General features: G+C 46.0%; 1 protein-coding gene across 2 annotated transcripts; it reads right to left on the bottom strand.

The window, feature by feature from the left end:
• Nucleotides 1–366: 366 nt before the first annotated feature.
• Nucleotides 367–11,158, bottom strand: LOC115316214 (sodium-dependent multivitamin transporter-like). Of its 2 annotated transcripts, none has more exons than XM_040220203.2 (3): nt 10,931–11,158; nt 2,415–2,640; nt 367–913 (listed from the first exon to the last, which is right to left on the bottom strand). In XM_040220203.2, the coding sequence occupies exons 1-3, from the start codon at nt 11,008–11,010 to the stop codon at nt 887–889; spliced, it is 333 nt and encodes a 110-aa protein (XP_040076137.1). In that variant the 5' UTR covers nt 11,011–11,158; the 3' UTR covers nt 367–886. The 2 variants fall into 2 exon arrangements, with proteins under 2 accessions (XP_040076137.1, XP_042150015.1); XM_042294081.1 differs by having other exon boundaries at nt 367–635.
• Between the last annotated feature and the right edge of the window lie 1,941 nt (nt 11,159–13,099).

The raw sequence follows: 13,099 nt of genomic DNA, 5'->3' as shown, positions 1-13,099 counted from the left end.
TTCATGTCTTACCGAGATTTCTGTCTACGGGCTTCATGTCTTCTCTTGTCTTACCGAGATGCCGAGCAACTGAAACGGTAGTTGACGATCCTCTACAAAGGCCGATGCTTTAGAAAAGGACACAGTTGAATCTAATATGGCAATAACCTGGCCTGCTATGGCAATGATGAAGTGAATTAAACGAAATAAGAGGAAACAAAAACTGAAGGTCAGTTATGGCGGCATCCATGCACAGATGCTGCAAAGCGTCTATACTTAGTTTCAGCTTCGGTCCAGACGCAGCCGATGCTACAAGCATCGGCTGCATGTCGCAAAGAACAGTGCTTGCACTGCACGAGCGCGCGTGCTTGGCAGGGATGCTGAAAGCCCGGAGCTCGCGCTTGTAGCTTTGGCTGCGTCTGGACCGAAGCTGAAACGAAATATAGCACCACTGGCACGTTCGCTGGCATATGTGTCAGCGAGAGCATGCGCTGAGTGCTGAACGTGCATGTGCGAGCTGCAAAAAGAGGTAATTAAAAGCATAGGAGGAACATCCCTTCCACGAGCCAGCCTGATTGATTGACTGAAACGTTTTTTATTAGCAGAAAATGAAATAACCGCCGTGCCGCTTGAAGTGTATTCATCTGGAACGGTGGCTTAGGGAGGGAAGATAGGACCAAAAAGGATAGAGAGAAAGGTTAAGGAAGGAAAGATAATTATATGAACAGAAGAAGGTTCGCTGTGCACACAAAGGCAAGCAGCGAGTCGAGAATGTGTTTTCGGTGATCGGGTGGCTTTGTGGAGTGTGGACACGTCCATTCCGCGTAACTTGTAGGGCGATAGCTCACCGGGATTAGATTGAGGTGTTTAGCCCTGTGCATGGAGTGCTGCGATGCAGGAACAGTAACTATTCTTTGACCACTGCCATGGGTATCTGCAAACAAGCAGCATCAGGCAGTCATTATAACAGCGAGCATCTCAAGCAGCTAGCAGCTAGTTAGTCCTGCTTTCTCCCTCTGTGCCTCTCCAGCATTAACCATATAGCACTATGAACACAAAACGAATGCCAGAGGCACTGAAGAATCGGAGATGGTTTCTTTTAAAGTTTTCTTTCTATGTGCGAGTTGCAATACCCCGCTTGTAATACCTTTATACAGGGTGTTTCACCGAGGACTAAAAATTATTTTTTGCGGCTTAAAAAAAAAAAGGTTATTCCTTAGGGATAATGTTATTGCCTGCAGCAGGTGCCAAGTAGCGATTATAAGGGATGATTTGCAAATTAATTACCAAAACCCCACTAATAAACTTTGTAATATCCACCTTAGCTGGGACGTTCCAGTGAGAGCCTTGCTGCTAGTCATCAAAATATGCTGCATCTGTGGTTAAAAATCGAATGACTAAATTCTGCTCCGCGAGATCCCTTGCCACGATTCCACGACGAGATTACGATAGCGAAACTGAAGTGCAAAAGAGAGACAAAGGTCTGACCCAGAAGCGACAGAAGTCTGACCCAGAGGCGACATTAGCCTCCGTAGGAGCAGTGGGAAGCAAATCAACATGACATGATAACACAACACCACCAATCTGATAGAACCATGTTATCTAAAAATCACACAGCACCACCAATCTGATAGAACCATGTTATCTAAAGGTCATGTAGTTACAGAAAGGTGCACGACACCCAGCTGTCTCCTTGGGTGCGCCGCTTTTTCGCGCTTTTTTCCCCTTATTATGGCAAACTCTAGACAGAGCAACTCCACTAGAGAGAACCGCAGAGAAAGATTTAGTTTTGCAACTTCCGACAACTCTTAAGCATTTTTAGACGACTGGCAACAAATTTAATTAGAACGTACCAGATAAGGGGCATATTCAGAAAGCTAATTAGAACATTCTAGGTATAAATTGCTAATTATAACTTTTCATTCAAGCCCTGACAGTCCGTCAAGTCGCACATTCTGGAACATTAATAGTTAATCTGCACAAACAGTATAAGTTGCACAGCGTGCGTTTACTGCTCACTGCGTGTTTGACCGACTTTTAGACAACACTAAAGTTGACTCGGATAACGTGGGACCTACCGTAAAGTACAGAGTCACAATAGATGCCCACCCACTACTTTTGAAAAAAAATTTTTAAAATTTGGCAAAGGACACATTAAGTGCCTATTGCAGCAAATTTCTGAGCCCACTGAGGGACGCCTAGACATTAGCAAGCTCTTCCAGAAGCCAGAGCAAAGTGGGAAAGCCTTATGCACGTGCGTCAATGCATAGTGCTGAAGCCGGCATAAAGCAGGCTTGGCGAGAGTGGCGTAGCTGCTTTAAAAATGAGGAATTCTGCCAAACCCTTAGACTGCTCCTACGCCGTTTTGTCAGATCAAACAAGGGCCTTCCCAACTATGGGTGACCCCACTCCCCAGTATATTCTATTTTACCCACCTGAGAGCTGGTGACCGAAAAATTTTGCACTCGACTTAAAGTCCAAGAGCGGCTTTTGCCATTGGTGGCACCTATCATCCGCAGGTAGACCGGGCTCAGGTGGTCGCGGTCTACGGCGTCTGTGCCTCCGGTCAGCAGGCTCACCAAGAGTCCCACCGCCATAACCACTAGCCAGCCAAAGCCACTGTACCACTGATACGACAGCCAGTACAGCGGTAGCACATACCTGCATGGTTGCAATGCGACATCATAGTGAGCACACATATTCAGCGTCCCGGCAGTTCAACTGCTAAACTTTTATTAGGCAGATGCTAAAATGCACAGGTCGAACGGTCAACTTCTCAAATGAAATAGTATTGCACGAATATTACAATTTTTTAATAGTTTTAAATACACTATTCAATGCGAGGTGAACTGAACTATTCATACTTTTCGAAGTGCTGGCAGAGTTACAATCGCAGCAACCGCTGTGGTGGCAGTTGCTATCTGTCTCTGTTTAGCAAGATCAGTAAGCCCTAATTTGTTTTTAAGACATGCACATTTGTCAAAAATAGCTAATGAATAGAACAGACTGATTGTATTTAGTGAAATTAATATTAGAGGCATTAATACGCAGCAGAACACGATTTTCGGGAAACCGAGTACAACATACGATCCTGGAGAATTACCATATTTACAAGAGTAATAAACGCGCTGCTTATGAATGAGGCCTGCACGTTTATTTTCTCACAAAGTGCACATGCAGACGCTCAGTGTTTTACGCAAGAAACACAGCAAATAGCAAGGTACAATCAGTACCCGTTGATTTAAAACCTGGCCCAACATTAGGAAATGTGGCAGAACAAACAAGGTATGTTCCCTGATGCCCAAAACTGACCCCTTTATTCAGTGAAGTGTCGCGCCAAACCGGATCAAATCACCAATGCAATTTCTAAACAATTTTTTTTTTTTTTTGTGATATGAAAAACAAGGTTATTTTACAGCGGAGCTGTTAAGGGCTAGGTTCCCCAGGATTGTGTCTGGTACAAAACGCTTGTCGACAAAAACGCCTCTGGACAGCTACCGCCATCTATAATTAAGCGACGGCGGCAAGCACACAACCAGTCTGGTTGCCGCCGTCGCTCGTGGATGGCGGTAACCTTTCCAGCTATCATAGAAGAATGGATAATTGGGCGCGTTGGTGGGAATTCATCGTAGGAAACAGCGCGAAAAAACAAACGACGACAAAGAAGAACCACACGTAACGAGCGCAGCGCTCGCCACGTGCATTTCTTCGTCCTCGTCTGCTTTGCGCGCTGTTTCCTAGGCTCTTATCAGTTTCGGTTTGGACTTGGGATGGTGCGCCCTTTCGAGGAAAGAAGACTGGCTGCGGAAGGAGTGACAACATACGCAGCAGCGCGAATGGGTCCGTAACCGCCGCAAAGCCGCGGTCGCCCCGACTCCCACTGCGTCGAGCGCTTCGGACTCCCTTGCCAAAGAAGAGCACATTGCTTGCCTGGAAAGCCTCCGCCGAGAACAGAACCAGTGATGTAAAGGGCGCCGGCAGGCCAACGCCACGGACGACAGTCGTGCCACGGAAGCAAAGCGCAAGCGCGAGGCCCGGCGATGACTGCACTCCACACCGGCTGAACAGCTCCTGGGCGCGACGGCGAGGTTCCGGAGGGAGTTTGTTGATTTCCCGTCTGGCGTCATGTGTGCCGTGTGCGACTGACTCTGGTTCGCCGGAGACATATCCACGATCGGCCACGTGTCGAACGAGGAGAAGCGGGAAACAGGCGCGTGCGCATTTTACAGCTCAGCTGGTCTTCCTTCTTCATGAGAGTGGAAAGGCTGAACGTTTTTTTACCTCATTGCCATCAACCAGCTTTAATTACCCAAATGAATCAAACTCGCAGTAGTACAAAGAAACCTTACAAGTTGTATATCTCAATAACTCAGATCACTCATCAAGATGGAGAGGCCTGGCTGAGCACCATAGTAGCACACGTCCCACGATAGGAATCATAGTGACATTCACACCTTCCCGAGTTGAACAACTCAAGAATGTATTGCAAGTGACTGATGTAACCAGATTTCACTGTACATGCCAACTCATTTTGTAGACAACTGTATGTCGATGCCCTCCTAGTCTTGTCTTTTGTTAAGCACAAAGCTTGCACCGGCTGTGATAGATTAACAAGACACTCTCGCGTTAGGGTCAATGATCAGTTCCACAATATGGAATATTTTTTTTTGTTGGATGCATTTCAGTGAAACCTCACTTGAGTGAACTTTAAAATATCTAAAAACAGTACCCAGTTAAAACTTTCCTAGAAGTATACGCCTCGCAAGTGGGCTCGTTTTCGTCTTCTGCGCATGAGAAAGGAAGTAGCGGTGGCGTCAGAACGCCGAGCCCTCATTGGCTGATTGCGACCCCCTATCTCAGCGTCGTCTGCTCCTTTGCAACGTCGTCTGCTCCTTTGCAACGTCGTCTGCTCCTTTGCAACGTCGTCTGCTCCTTTGCAGCGTCGTCTGCTCCTTTGTAGCGTCGTCTGCTCGCAACATCGTCTGCGTCTGTCTTACTACCTTTCCTGTGAACTGCAAGTCTTTACGAGCGAGCTCGACTTGGTCTTTCAGAGAGGGCAGACGAAATAACTCGAGCGGCACGTTGTTTTTGTCTAACAACTAGCAGACGCGCATCAAGGAGGGAAATCAAAGGACTCACTGGCAAGGTGTCCCGAGGTGCCGAGGTTTGTTTGCTAAGAACCGAGAGGTGAGGGTGGTTAGTCCACAAGTTCCCTCCCAAACACTTTTTCCCTCCTTTCGTGTGCGGCGAGACCCCTCATTCTTTAACGGCGTCGGCAAGTTACGCAGTTAACGTCGTCTGCTTTACGTCTGCTAGCCAAAGCAATGGCTGCTTTACCTTTCCTGCGTCTGTCGGAGATTCACCGCTTTTTCACCGGCAAGAGTCACCGTTGCCTCGGGAAACAAGGAGATAACAAAAGGAAGAAATTGACCTCTTAATATAAAACTGAGGTCAGCGATTAAAGTATAATACCGGAAAGGTTCACAAGGGTCACGCGGGCATATTCCATTCAGCACACCAGCCGGTCGTGGGCAGACGGTCGCCGAGTCGCGGAGTGCTAGGCCTAACTGCCGTGCTCACTTGGTCGTGTTCGGTAGAATCGTGGCCGTGGGAGCTCTTCCTGGGTGTTTGTGCATCCAGCGTTCTTGTTCGTCGTGGTCTGTTTCAAGTACTTTTTACTATTTTCTTGCTGTTTGAAGTCGGGACGCGTGAGAAGCGCACGTAGAAAAATAAACGTCCGTGGGTCGTCGCGACCGCGACGCTGTCGGCCATGCTGATTTGATCGTAAGAAGTGCATAAGACAGCTTCGGAGCTGTCGTAGGATTTCGTCGTAACCTGCGCAAAACTTACGAAAATTTTGTTTCGTGAATACGAATTTGTTCTTAAGTTATGTCTTACGCACATTTTTGGCGCAAGATCGTTTCGTGAATCTGGCCTCTGCACTCCCGAATGTCGCAGAAAAGGTAAGACAGACGCAGACGACGTTGCGAGCAGACGACGTTGCAAAGGAGCAGACGACGCTCAGATAGGGGAATCGCGATCAGCCAATCAGGGCTCGGCGTTCTGACGTCACCGCTACCCCCTGCGCAAGAAGCAGACGAATTCGCCCTCCGCATGGCATTCTAAGAAGGGAATTCTTGAGAAGTGCTCTGACATCTTCCCTAGGGAGGAGGAAGGGGAAACCCAAATGAGGTATATTACAGAAAGATGACACACATCAGAAGAAAGGTATTATATGAAGGGTCTGTGCACTTCACATGCCACATCTATTAAAGCCGTGCAAAACCATGCTTAGGAAGTAAGACTGAAATAGCTGACAGCACCTTCTATTCCACATCAGGCCACTGGTGATGAGGGCAGCACAAACGAAAGAGCAAGTGCAACAATTAACATTCAAATTCTAAGGCACTTGGCAACTGAACGTTTCAATCAGAATGAGAATTATACACTCCGTGCGGGAACTATAGGGGGCGCTTTGAAAAACGCGCGCAGCGCCGCTAGCGGAGGAGCTGGTGTTCGACAGTGAGGCGCGTTCAGCAGCCTGCGGCGCCTATTCGCATGCCAAGCTGTGGCGGCGGAAGCGCGCACGGACGAAACTTTTGCTTTTTGAGCCGATAAGTTGAGGGTGACGTTGCATGAGTGCTGGGGCAGAAGGGCATTTAGCTGTACTCCACTTCTTATATATTGAGTTTGAGTCGTAATTAGGGGTAATTTCTCTAGTAGCGGCCGAAAAAGGAGTTGGAGTAATTTTCCGAAAAGCAAGACGGCCGCCACTTTAATTGTTCTGAGTGGGAAATTTATTTCGCTCTTCGCTGTAAATTTAGGACTGCTGGAACGATGATATTTGGAGGCGAGTGAGAGGTTCACGAAGTTTGTGCACGAAGTGTGCAAAGTTTCATTAAGACAGCTGGTGTGAAAGTTATGTTTCTAACGAATAAAGAAATAAAGCTGTACGGGGGTATCCAATATTGGACCCAAAATATTGTGTTATAGCGGGCTGTGCAAAGTGCAGATTTGGGCACACAGGTGCTTGGACTTGACAGTAACATGACACAGCACTTATTGTACAAAAAAAAAGGTGGCATAGGGAAACCAGGTGAAAATTTGGTTTGGGCGGCGTAACTCAATGGGAACCGGGTTTGATCATGAAAAGGCTGTCAAGAGAATACCACTGGTCGGGGGAGGTGGAGACTTTAGAGGTACGAAGGGACTAGTGGACTGTACTTCCAATTGAAACAACTTTACGAAAGGTGGTTCCAAAGCCGAGAAAATAAAGTTGTCGGCCAACACACGGTTTGGCCGCCAAGGGCTTTTGCGGTCAGCTGTTGTGTAATAACCTGTTGTGCGAGGTGCTGATTTTCGGCGCACAGGTACTTTGACATGGCCGTCACTTGGCACAACACTTATTATAACAAAAAGAGTTGGCATAGCGAAACCAGGTGGAAATTTAGTTTGGGTGGCGTAACTAAATGGGAACTGGCTTTGACCGTCAAAGGCTGTCAGATAATACCACTCATCGTGGGAGGTGCACACTTTACAGGTAGGAAGGGACCAGTGGAGAAAAAAGAAGCCGAGAAAAAAAATTTTGTCTACAGAACTCGGGGTGTCAGCGTTTCCACATTCAAAAGGAGGCTGGTCAAGAAAGAAAGCACACCACATAAACTTCCATACTCAAACGTCGATTCTCCAGTGATTCCGAGTTTCATTGTTGTTTTCTTTAGATTTATATTTGTCACTTTTTTTACCTTTCGAATCTTTCTTCATAAAGTACAGATTGCGTGCCATACTTGTCCGGAAATATCATCGACCCGTACGATGGGGACGAAACTTCTTTGGAAGGCATTCCTCCAACGAAATTGGCACTGCATACCTGCGAATGTGGGTTTGTCCCATCGGCGCTGACAAATGTAGGCGTTACTGGTACGAAAACAAACGCAGAGCGCAAAGCGGCAGTGTAGAATATGTCAGCCGTGTCGACACAGTGGCAGACATGATCGGGAGACCAAATTTCTCACGTCGTACGGCACGGCTCCATCGTTGTCGCTGTCCTACAAAACATCGGCAAGGTGAAAAACTGTGAAACTTTGTCTCCACGAGATACGACGCAAAACTATTGAAGCACTTAATGACGTAGCACAGGCAGCACTTCATGCTGTGAACCCAGCGCAACCGCACCACTCCGACTTCAATGCGTACCAACGTATGCGGCGTGGTTTCGGTTTCGTTTTCTCGGGGGTTCTCGCTGCCTACCTTCGGTACCAGCCGCGCGGCGGCGCGCCAGTCGCATCGCACAGAGTGTATAGTTGTTATATAAATACTCTAAATTACTTGGTTTTCACAAGAACTTAAAGGTGCACTGAAGTGCTTTTTGGGATTCTAGTGTTATATGAGAATTTTAGTATTATATGATGTAATAGGTGCCACCTAACATCTATATCTAGTTCCAGATGACTATTTTGCCAACTGATCTCACGACAATAAAAATCATGCAAATTCTTTTCCCTCACATACTTTTTTTTTTTTTTCTGGACCAAAAGAGATTACGATTAATCATTACACCTAGTTTTTGAGCATGTTGAGCATTGTATTTTGAGAAATGTTACTGGTGCAAAAAGCATAATACTCAAATTTCACTTTAAAAACAGCAAACTATATTTTTCGACATCTTGTAAACCCTGAGATGGGGAGCGATAAAAAAACAGACAAACACAACAAAATCTCAAATTTTTTTTTTTTTATCGTTCCCCATCTCAGGGTTTACAAGATGTCGATTGATTACCAGCTCGCCTGCACTCTCTCACTGCTTACAATTATATTTTTCCTGGCTTTTCCCCGTTCCCAGAGTGATCTGTCTACCCGACTCCGTCGGATGGATGGATATCAATCATTTGGATATCAATCATTCTTTATAACGGGCGATAGCTTACACCACCTAGCCGTGGCGGGCCGTCGCAGTTCGTCTTCATCGAGCTCCACATGTCGGCGTCACACGCCGTAACGTCAACGAGCGTACGAGCCCAATCACGTTGGTATTTACTCCAACTTCATGCGCAATGCGCCTTAGCACAGTGTAGCCCAGCGCGCGTCAGCCTAACTCACGACTGAAAACCAAACCGCACATGCCGCATACCGACGACGGTGGCTTTCCCATCCCAAAAGCCCTCGCGCGAACGCCCCATTTGGGAATCTGGATTCTGGATGTCGGGGTCGTCTGGGCCAGTCGAAGTGTTCGAGACGCTCATTTCTGTGATCTGAACCTGCCGTTCTTGCCATGTGATGTGTGCCGTTATTGCGCTCCTGTGTTGGTGTGACTATTAAATGTTTGTGCAATCGACTGGGAGAGTGTGTGCGTGGACGTGGACTGCACCGAGGATGCACCACCCCCGAGACGCTTCATAGGCCGGATTGTGAACCATCGCGTGCACGCACAACTTGGGATCCGGAACCACTCCACTGATCCGTCCGTGCGCGTGCACCTTTGCCGACTGTTTTACTTGGAGAATTGGCCCTGAGAATGGCCATGTCCGCGACCCTTGAACATGTTTCTAACGAAGAAATAGGCCATGCACGACTGTAATTTTTAGATTTTTGGGATGCTTTTAGCTTGAAGGTCTCGTAACCACCATAAAATGACAATCTCAAAAACCACTTTGGTGCACCTTTAATTTCACACTCACTCCTCCACACCTTTCCTACCCCGAAAGTTTGAATACATTTCTCTCTAAGCAGAGAGTGCAAAGAGCCATACCCTCTTATCTTAGTTCCTTCTTTCCTTCGTTTGCTACCCTTACAGCTGTAGAAGAAAAAGGCTGAAAATATCTTCAGGCACGCAGAAACTAAGTGTGCACTTTGGGTTTTTGAAACGTCTCGATTGCTACTATACTTCACCTGAATCAAGACTCGAAATCCTCTTTAATTGGTGTCCTTGAAGTACAGGACGCAACTTCAAAAGTTTTCTTGACTATGCAAAATGTCAAAGTGATTGGCTACAGAGATGCTTCGTTTCTGCTTATTTTACTATAGTTTTAAGGTTCTATAGGCCACTGTGGCACATATTCCGTTCTGCCTACAAATCTGAATCATCCGAAGAGCCATGAAAGCCAGATGTCCAGACTCAGCGATAAGCAGCTTGCGAACTATAGATTGGTCAACCCTGTAAAGACTTTATACCCAAAGCCACCAATATCACAAGTAGAGAAATGCAGAGGTCTCTGCCATCGCTTGGCAATGTAAGCGTAGCACCGGTGTCAAAGAAAGATGCACTGGATGTTCTACAAGTTTAAGTGCTTACGGTATAATAGGTATACTTTTTTTTTAGTCTCTTCTAGTCTCTTCTTAGTCCCAACACCTCACCCGGTTTGAAAAACGCTGTGTTCTGTTTTTTTTGTTTTTTCCTGTTTCTGTTTTTTTCCATGCAGAAGAAATTATGGCAAGAAGTACAGTGCAGCAGGTCTCCCCCAATAATTTATGTTTCTTTCCGCCACAAAAAAAAACAAAAAACTATATGCTTTACCTAATGATCAACCGCAGCCGAAATGTAGCACTAGCAGTCCGAACTATATGCCAAAGTTTCAGAACTAACAGTCATTATATTAAAATATTCAGCGATTTCCTGAAACATTAAACGGAAAAATGGGACCCGTCCCTCGTAGCAGACGTCATTCACATCCACGTATTCAAGGGCCTCCTCGGCCACCATTTTCCCATTGAAAATTACTGGAAATTGCTTACAATTTTTTTACAAGACAACGGTAAGCTCTGAAACTTTGGCATCCGGTACGAACCGCTGGCGCTACATTTGAGCGGAGGCTGAGCATTAGGCAATGCAGTTCATTTTTGTGGTGAAAAAAACACTGTAAACTTTGTTTTCTGGGGACATCCTGTACATGCATAAAATTTGGCGACTGTGCAGCTTTACTAATTGCAATCGACAACAGTGACCAAGACTCATGTGGGAACAGCCCCCGCTGTAATGTTGTCCAACACCGTACTGCCAGTGGTCATGTCTGCTCCGGTCCCGTTGCTCAGCATGGAAGCATTGGCAAGTATCCCGGTTGAGTTGCTGGAACCACCACAGCTATCATTGAGCAGTGGAGGAATCGTAGGTGTGCCAACATAGATGACTGCGCCAAAGCCCACCCAGAATCCTACGATGAGTCCAGCAAAAAGGCCAGCCAGTGCATCCTGAAGGAAGAGGCAAGACGTAGCAATTACAAAATATGCAGATCTGAGGAAACTATCAGTTCCCAAAGTGCCCAGCCTTTTGACCGCTTCAGCAAGCCACGACGAGGTAGAGTGCCACAGCAGTACTGCTGTGGCACTCTACCTCGAAATACCCAAATGTAACTGGGCTCGACTGTATAGACGCTTTGCAGCAGCTGTGCATGGGCGCCGCCATAAGCGACCTTCAGTTTTTGTTTCCTCTTATTCCGTTCGCTTCACGTCATCATTGCCACAGCAGAACAGGTTATTGCGACTTAAGGTGCTACTGCGTCCTTTTCCCCATCACAGACCTCTTTGGAGGCTCATAAACGCCCGCTTCGGTGGCTCGGCATCTCGGTAAAACAGGAGAAGGTCAGCTATGGCGGCTCAATCTGGCGCGTGTGCAAAGCGTCTATAGTCACTGACTAGATGAGAGCGGCAAGGAAGAGTTTCTACCGAAGAAGTATTTCCTTCATTGTTATTAAGAAACTCTTCCTTGCCGCTCTCATCTAGTCAGTGACTATACAGTCGAGCCCAGTTACATTTGGGTATTTCGAATTATTGTTTATATCAAACAGTCCAGACATCCCCTTGAAAATCACATGTAAGACTATAGGAGCGTTGTCTTTCCGTATCGAACTCCTATGGCGGGGACACTCGATATAGCAAACGATATAGCAAGAACGATATTGCGAAAGAAGCCCAGCGGCCGGTTGCTTTTCCCACGATCTGATTGTGTAGGTGGCAAGCACATCGCTTGTGTTGCGGAGCCGGCAGACCGCCAAGCCAGCATACATGAGATAAGATAAGATACGCAGCTAAAGAGCAGTTGTGAAAGAAGAAAAACAATGAACCGCAAAAAGAAACAAAAATTGGACAATGGCAAAAGCAAGGGGAAGGGCACACGTAGGGACAGCGCATGCACATAGGGACTGCACAGAGTGCTTGATGTCGGAACGGTAGCCTACGCCCCTTCCCCGAACAGTGCTGATGCTACATGTCTCCCTAGCCCCAAAATAAAATGAGCAAAAAAAAAAAAAAAAAAAAGTCTTCGGCAATACAAGTGTGTTGACAACAACGGTTGTGCAAACGCATCCAACGCCTTATCTTTGTTTACCTTTTACTTTTGTTGTTATTGCTTTGCCCGTTTTTTCTATCTTCTTCTGCCTTTCTTTTTTTACTGCCTGAATTTAGTGAGCTTTCTTTCTCGTTGCTTGCTTCACTTTTTTTTTTTTTTTTTTGTGCATTTCAATTTTTAGTTTTTCTTAATTTTTTAAAATAAAATATTGTGTTTTGTTGTTTATGTTGTGTGGAGGTCCCGACCAGGTACGCGTGTAAGCGGGGCTGTGTTTTCGGTCTCCGCCAACTACGCTCTAGTGTATTTAGCGGCTCTTGGACGCTCCATTTGGTAAGCTCTCGTTCGTCGCAACCTTGGGTATTAGCATTGGCGCCAGGAAATTTCAACTCGAGCTTAATTTAACATATTTTTGTATATCAAATTATTGATATATCAAACTATTTTACGATCCCCTTTCATTTCATTTCATTTATTTACCTCAAGGGCGTCTTTGAGGACGCATTACATGAGGGGGGGTAGGTCAACGTTTGGGTAGGTGGCATATGCATTTGTAACAACATAATCACACAATTTTCCAAACACAATCATTGGTGTAACAAAATAATCGCAATCAGCCCAGCACAGTTTACAAAAAGGAAATGACATTGTACGTACATAACTGCAATTTTCAACTGGACGTAACTATGTATAAAACAACAATTTCAATATGGGGAAACAAAAAGCGACTATGAAAACAACCAATGAGCATGTACGTGTACTATTCATGCCATAGGCGCTGGCACATTGATTTAACCCCTTAAGTGCCACATTTATTTTTCCAAAAGTAACCTAAAAGTGCCA

This window comes from Ixodes scapularis, unplaced genomic scaffold (genome assembly GCF_016920785.2).
Source record: "Ixodes scapularis isolate PalLabHiFi unplaced genomic scaffold, ASM1692078v2 PGA_scaffold5__190_contigs__length_132052651, whole genome shotgun sequence".
NCBI lineage: Eukaryota > Metazoa > Arthropoda > Arachnida > Ixodida > Ixodidae > Ixodes > Ixodes scapularis.
This window is presented reverse-complemented; position numbering and strand designations above follow the sequence as displayed.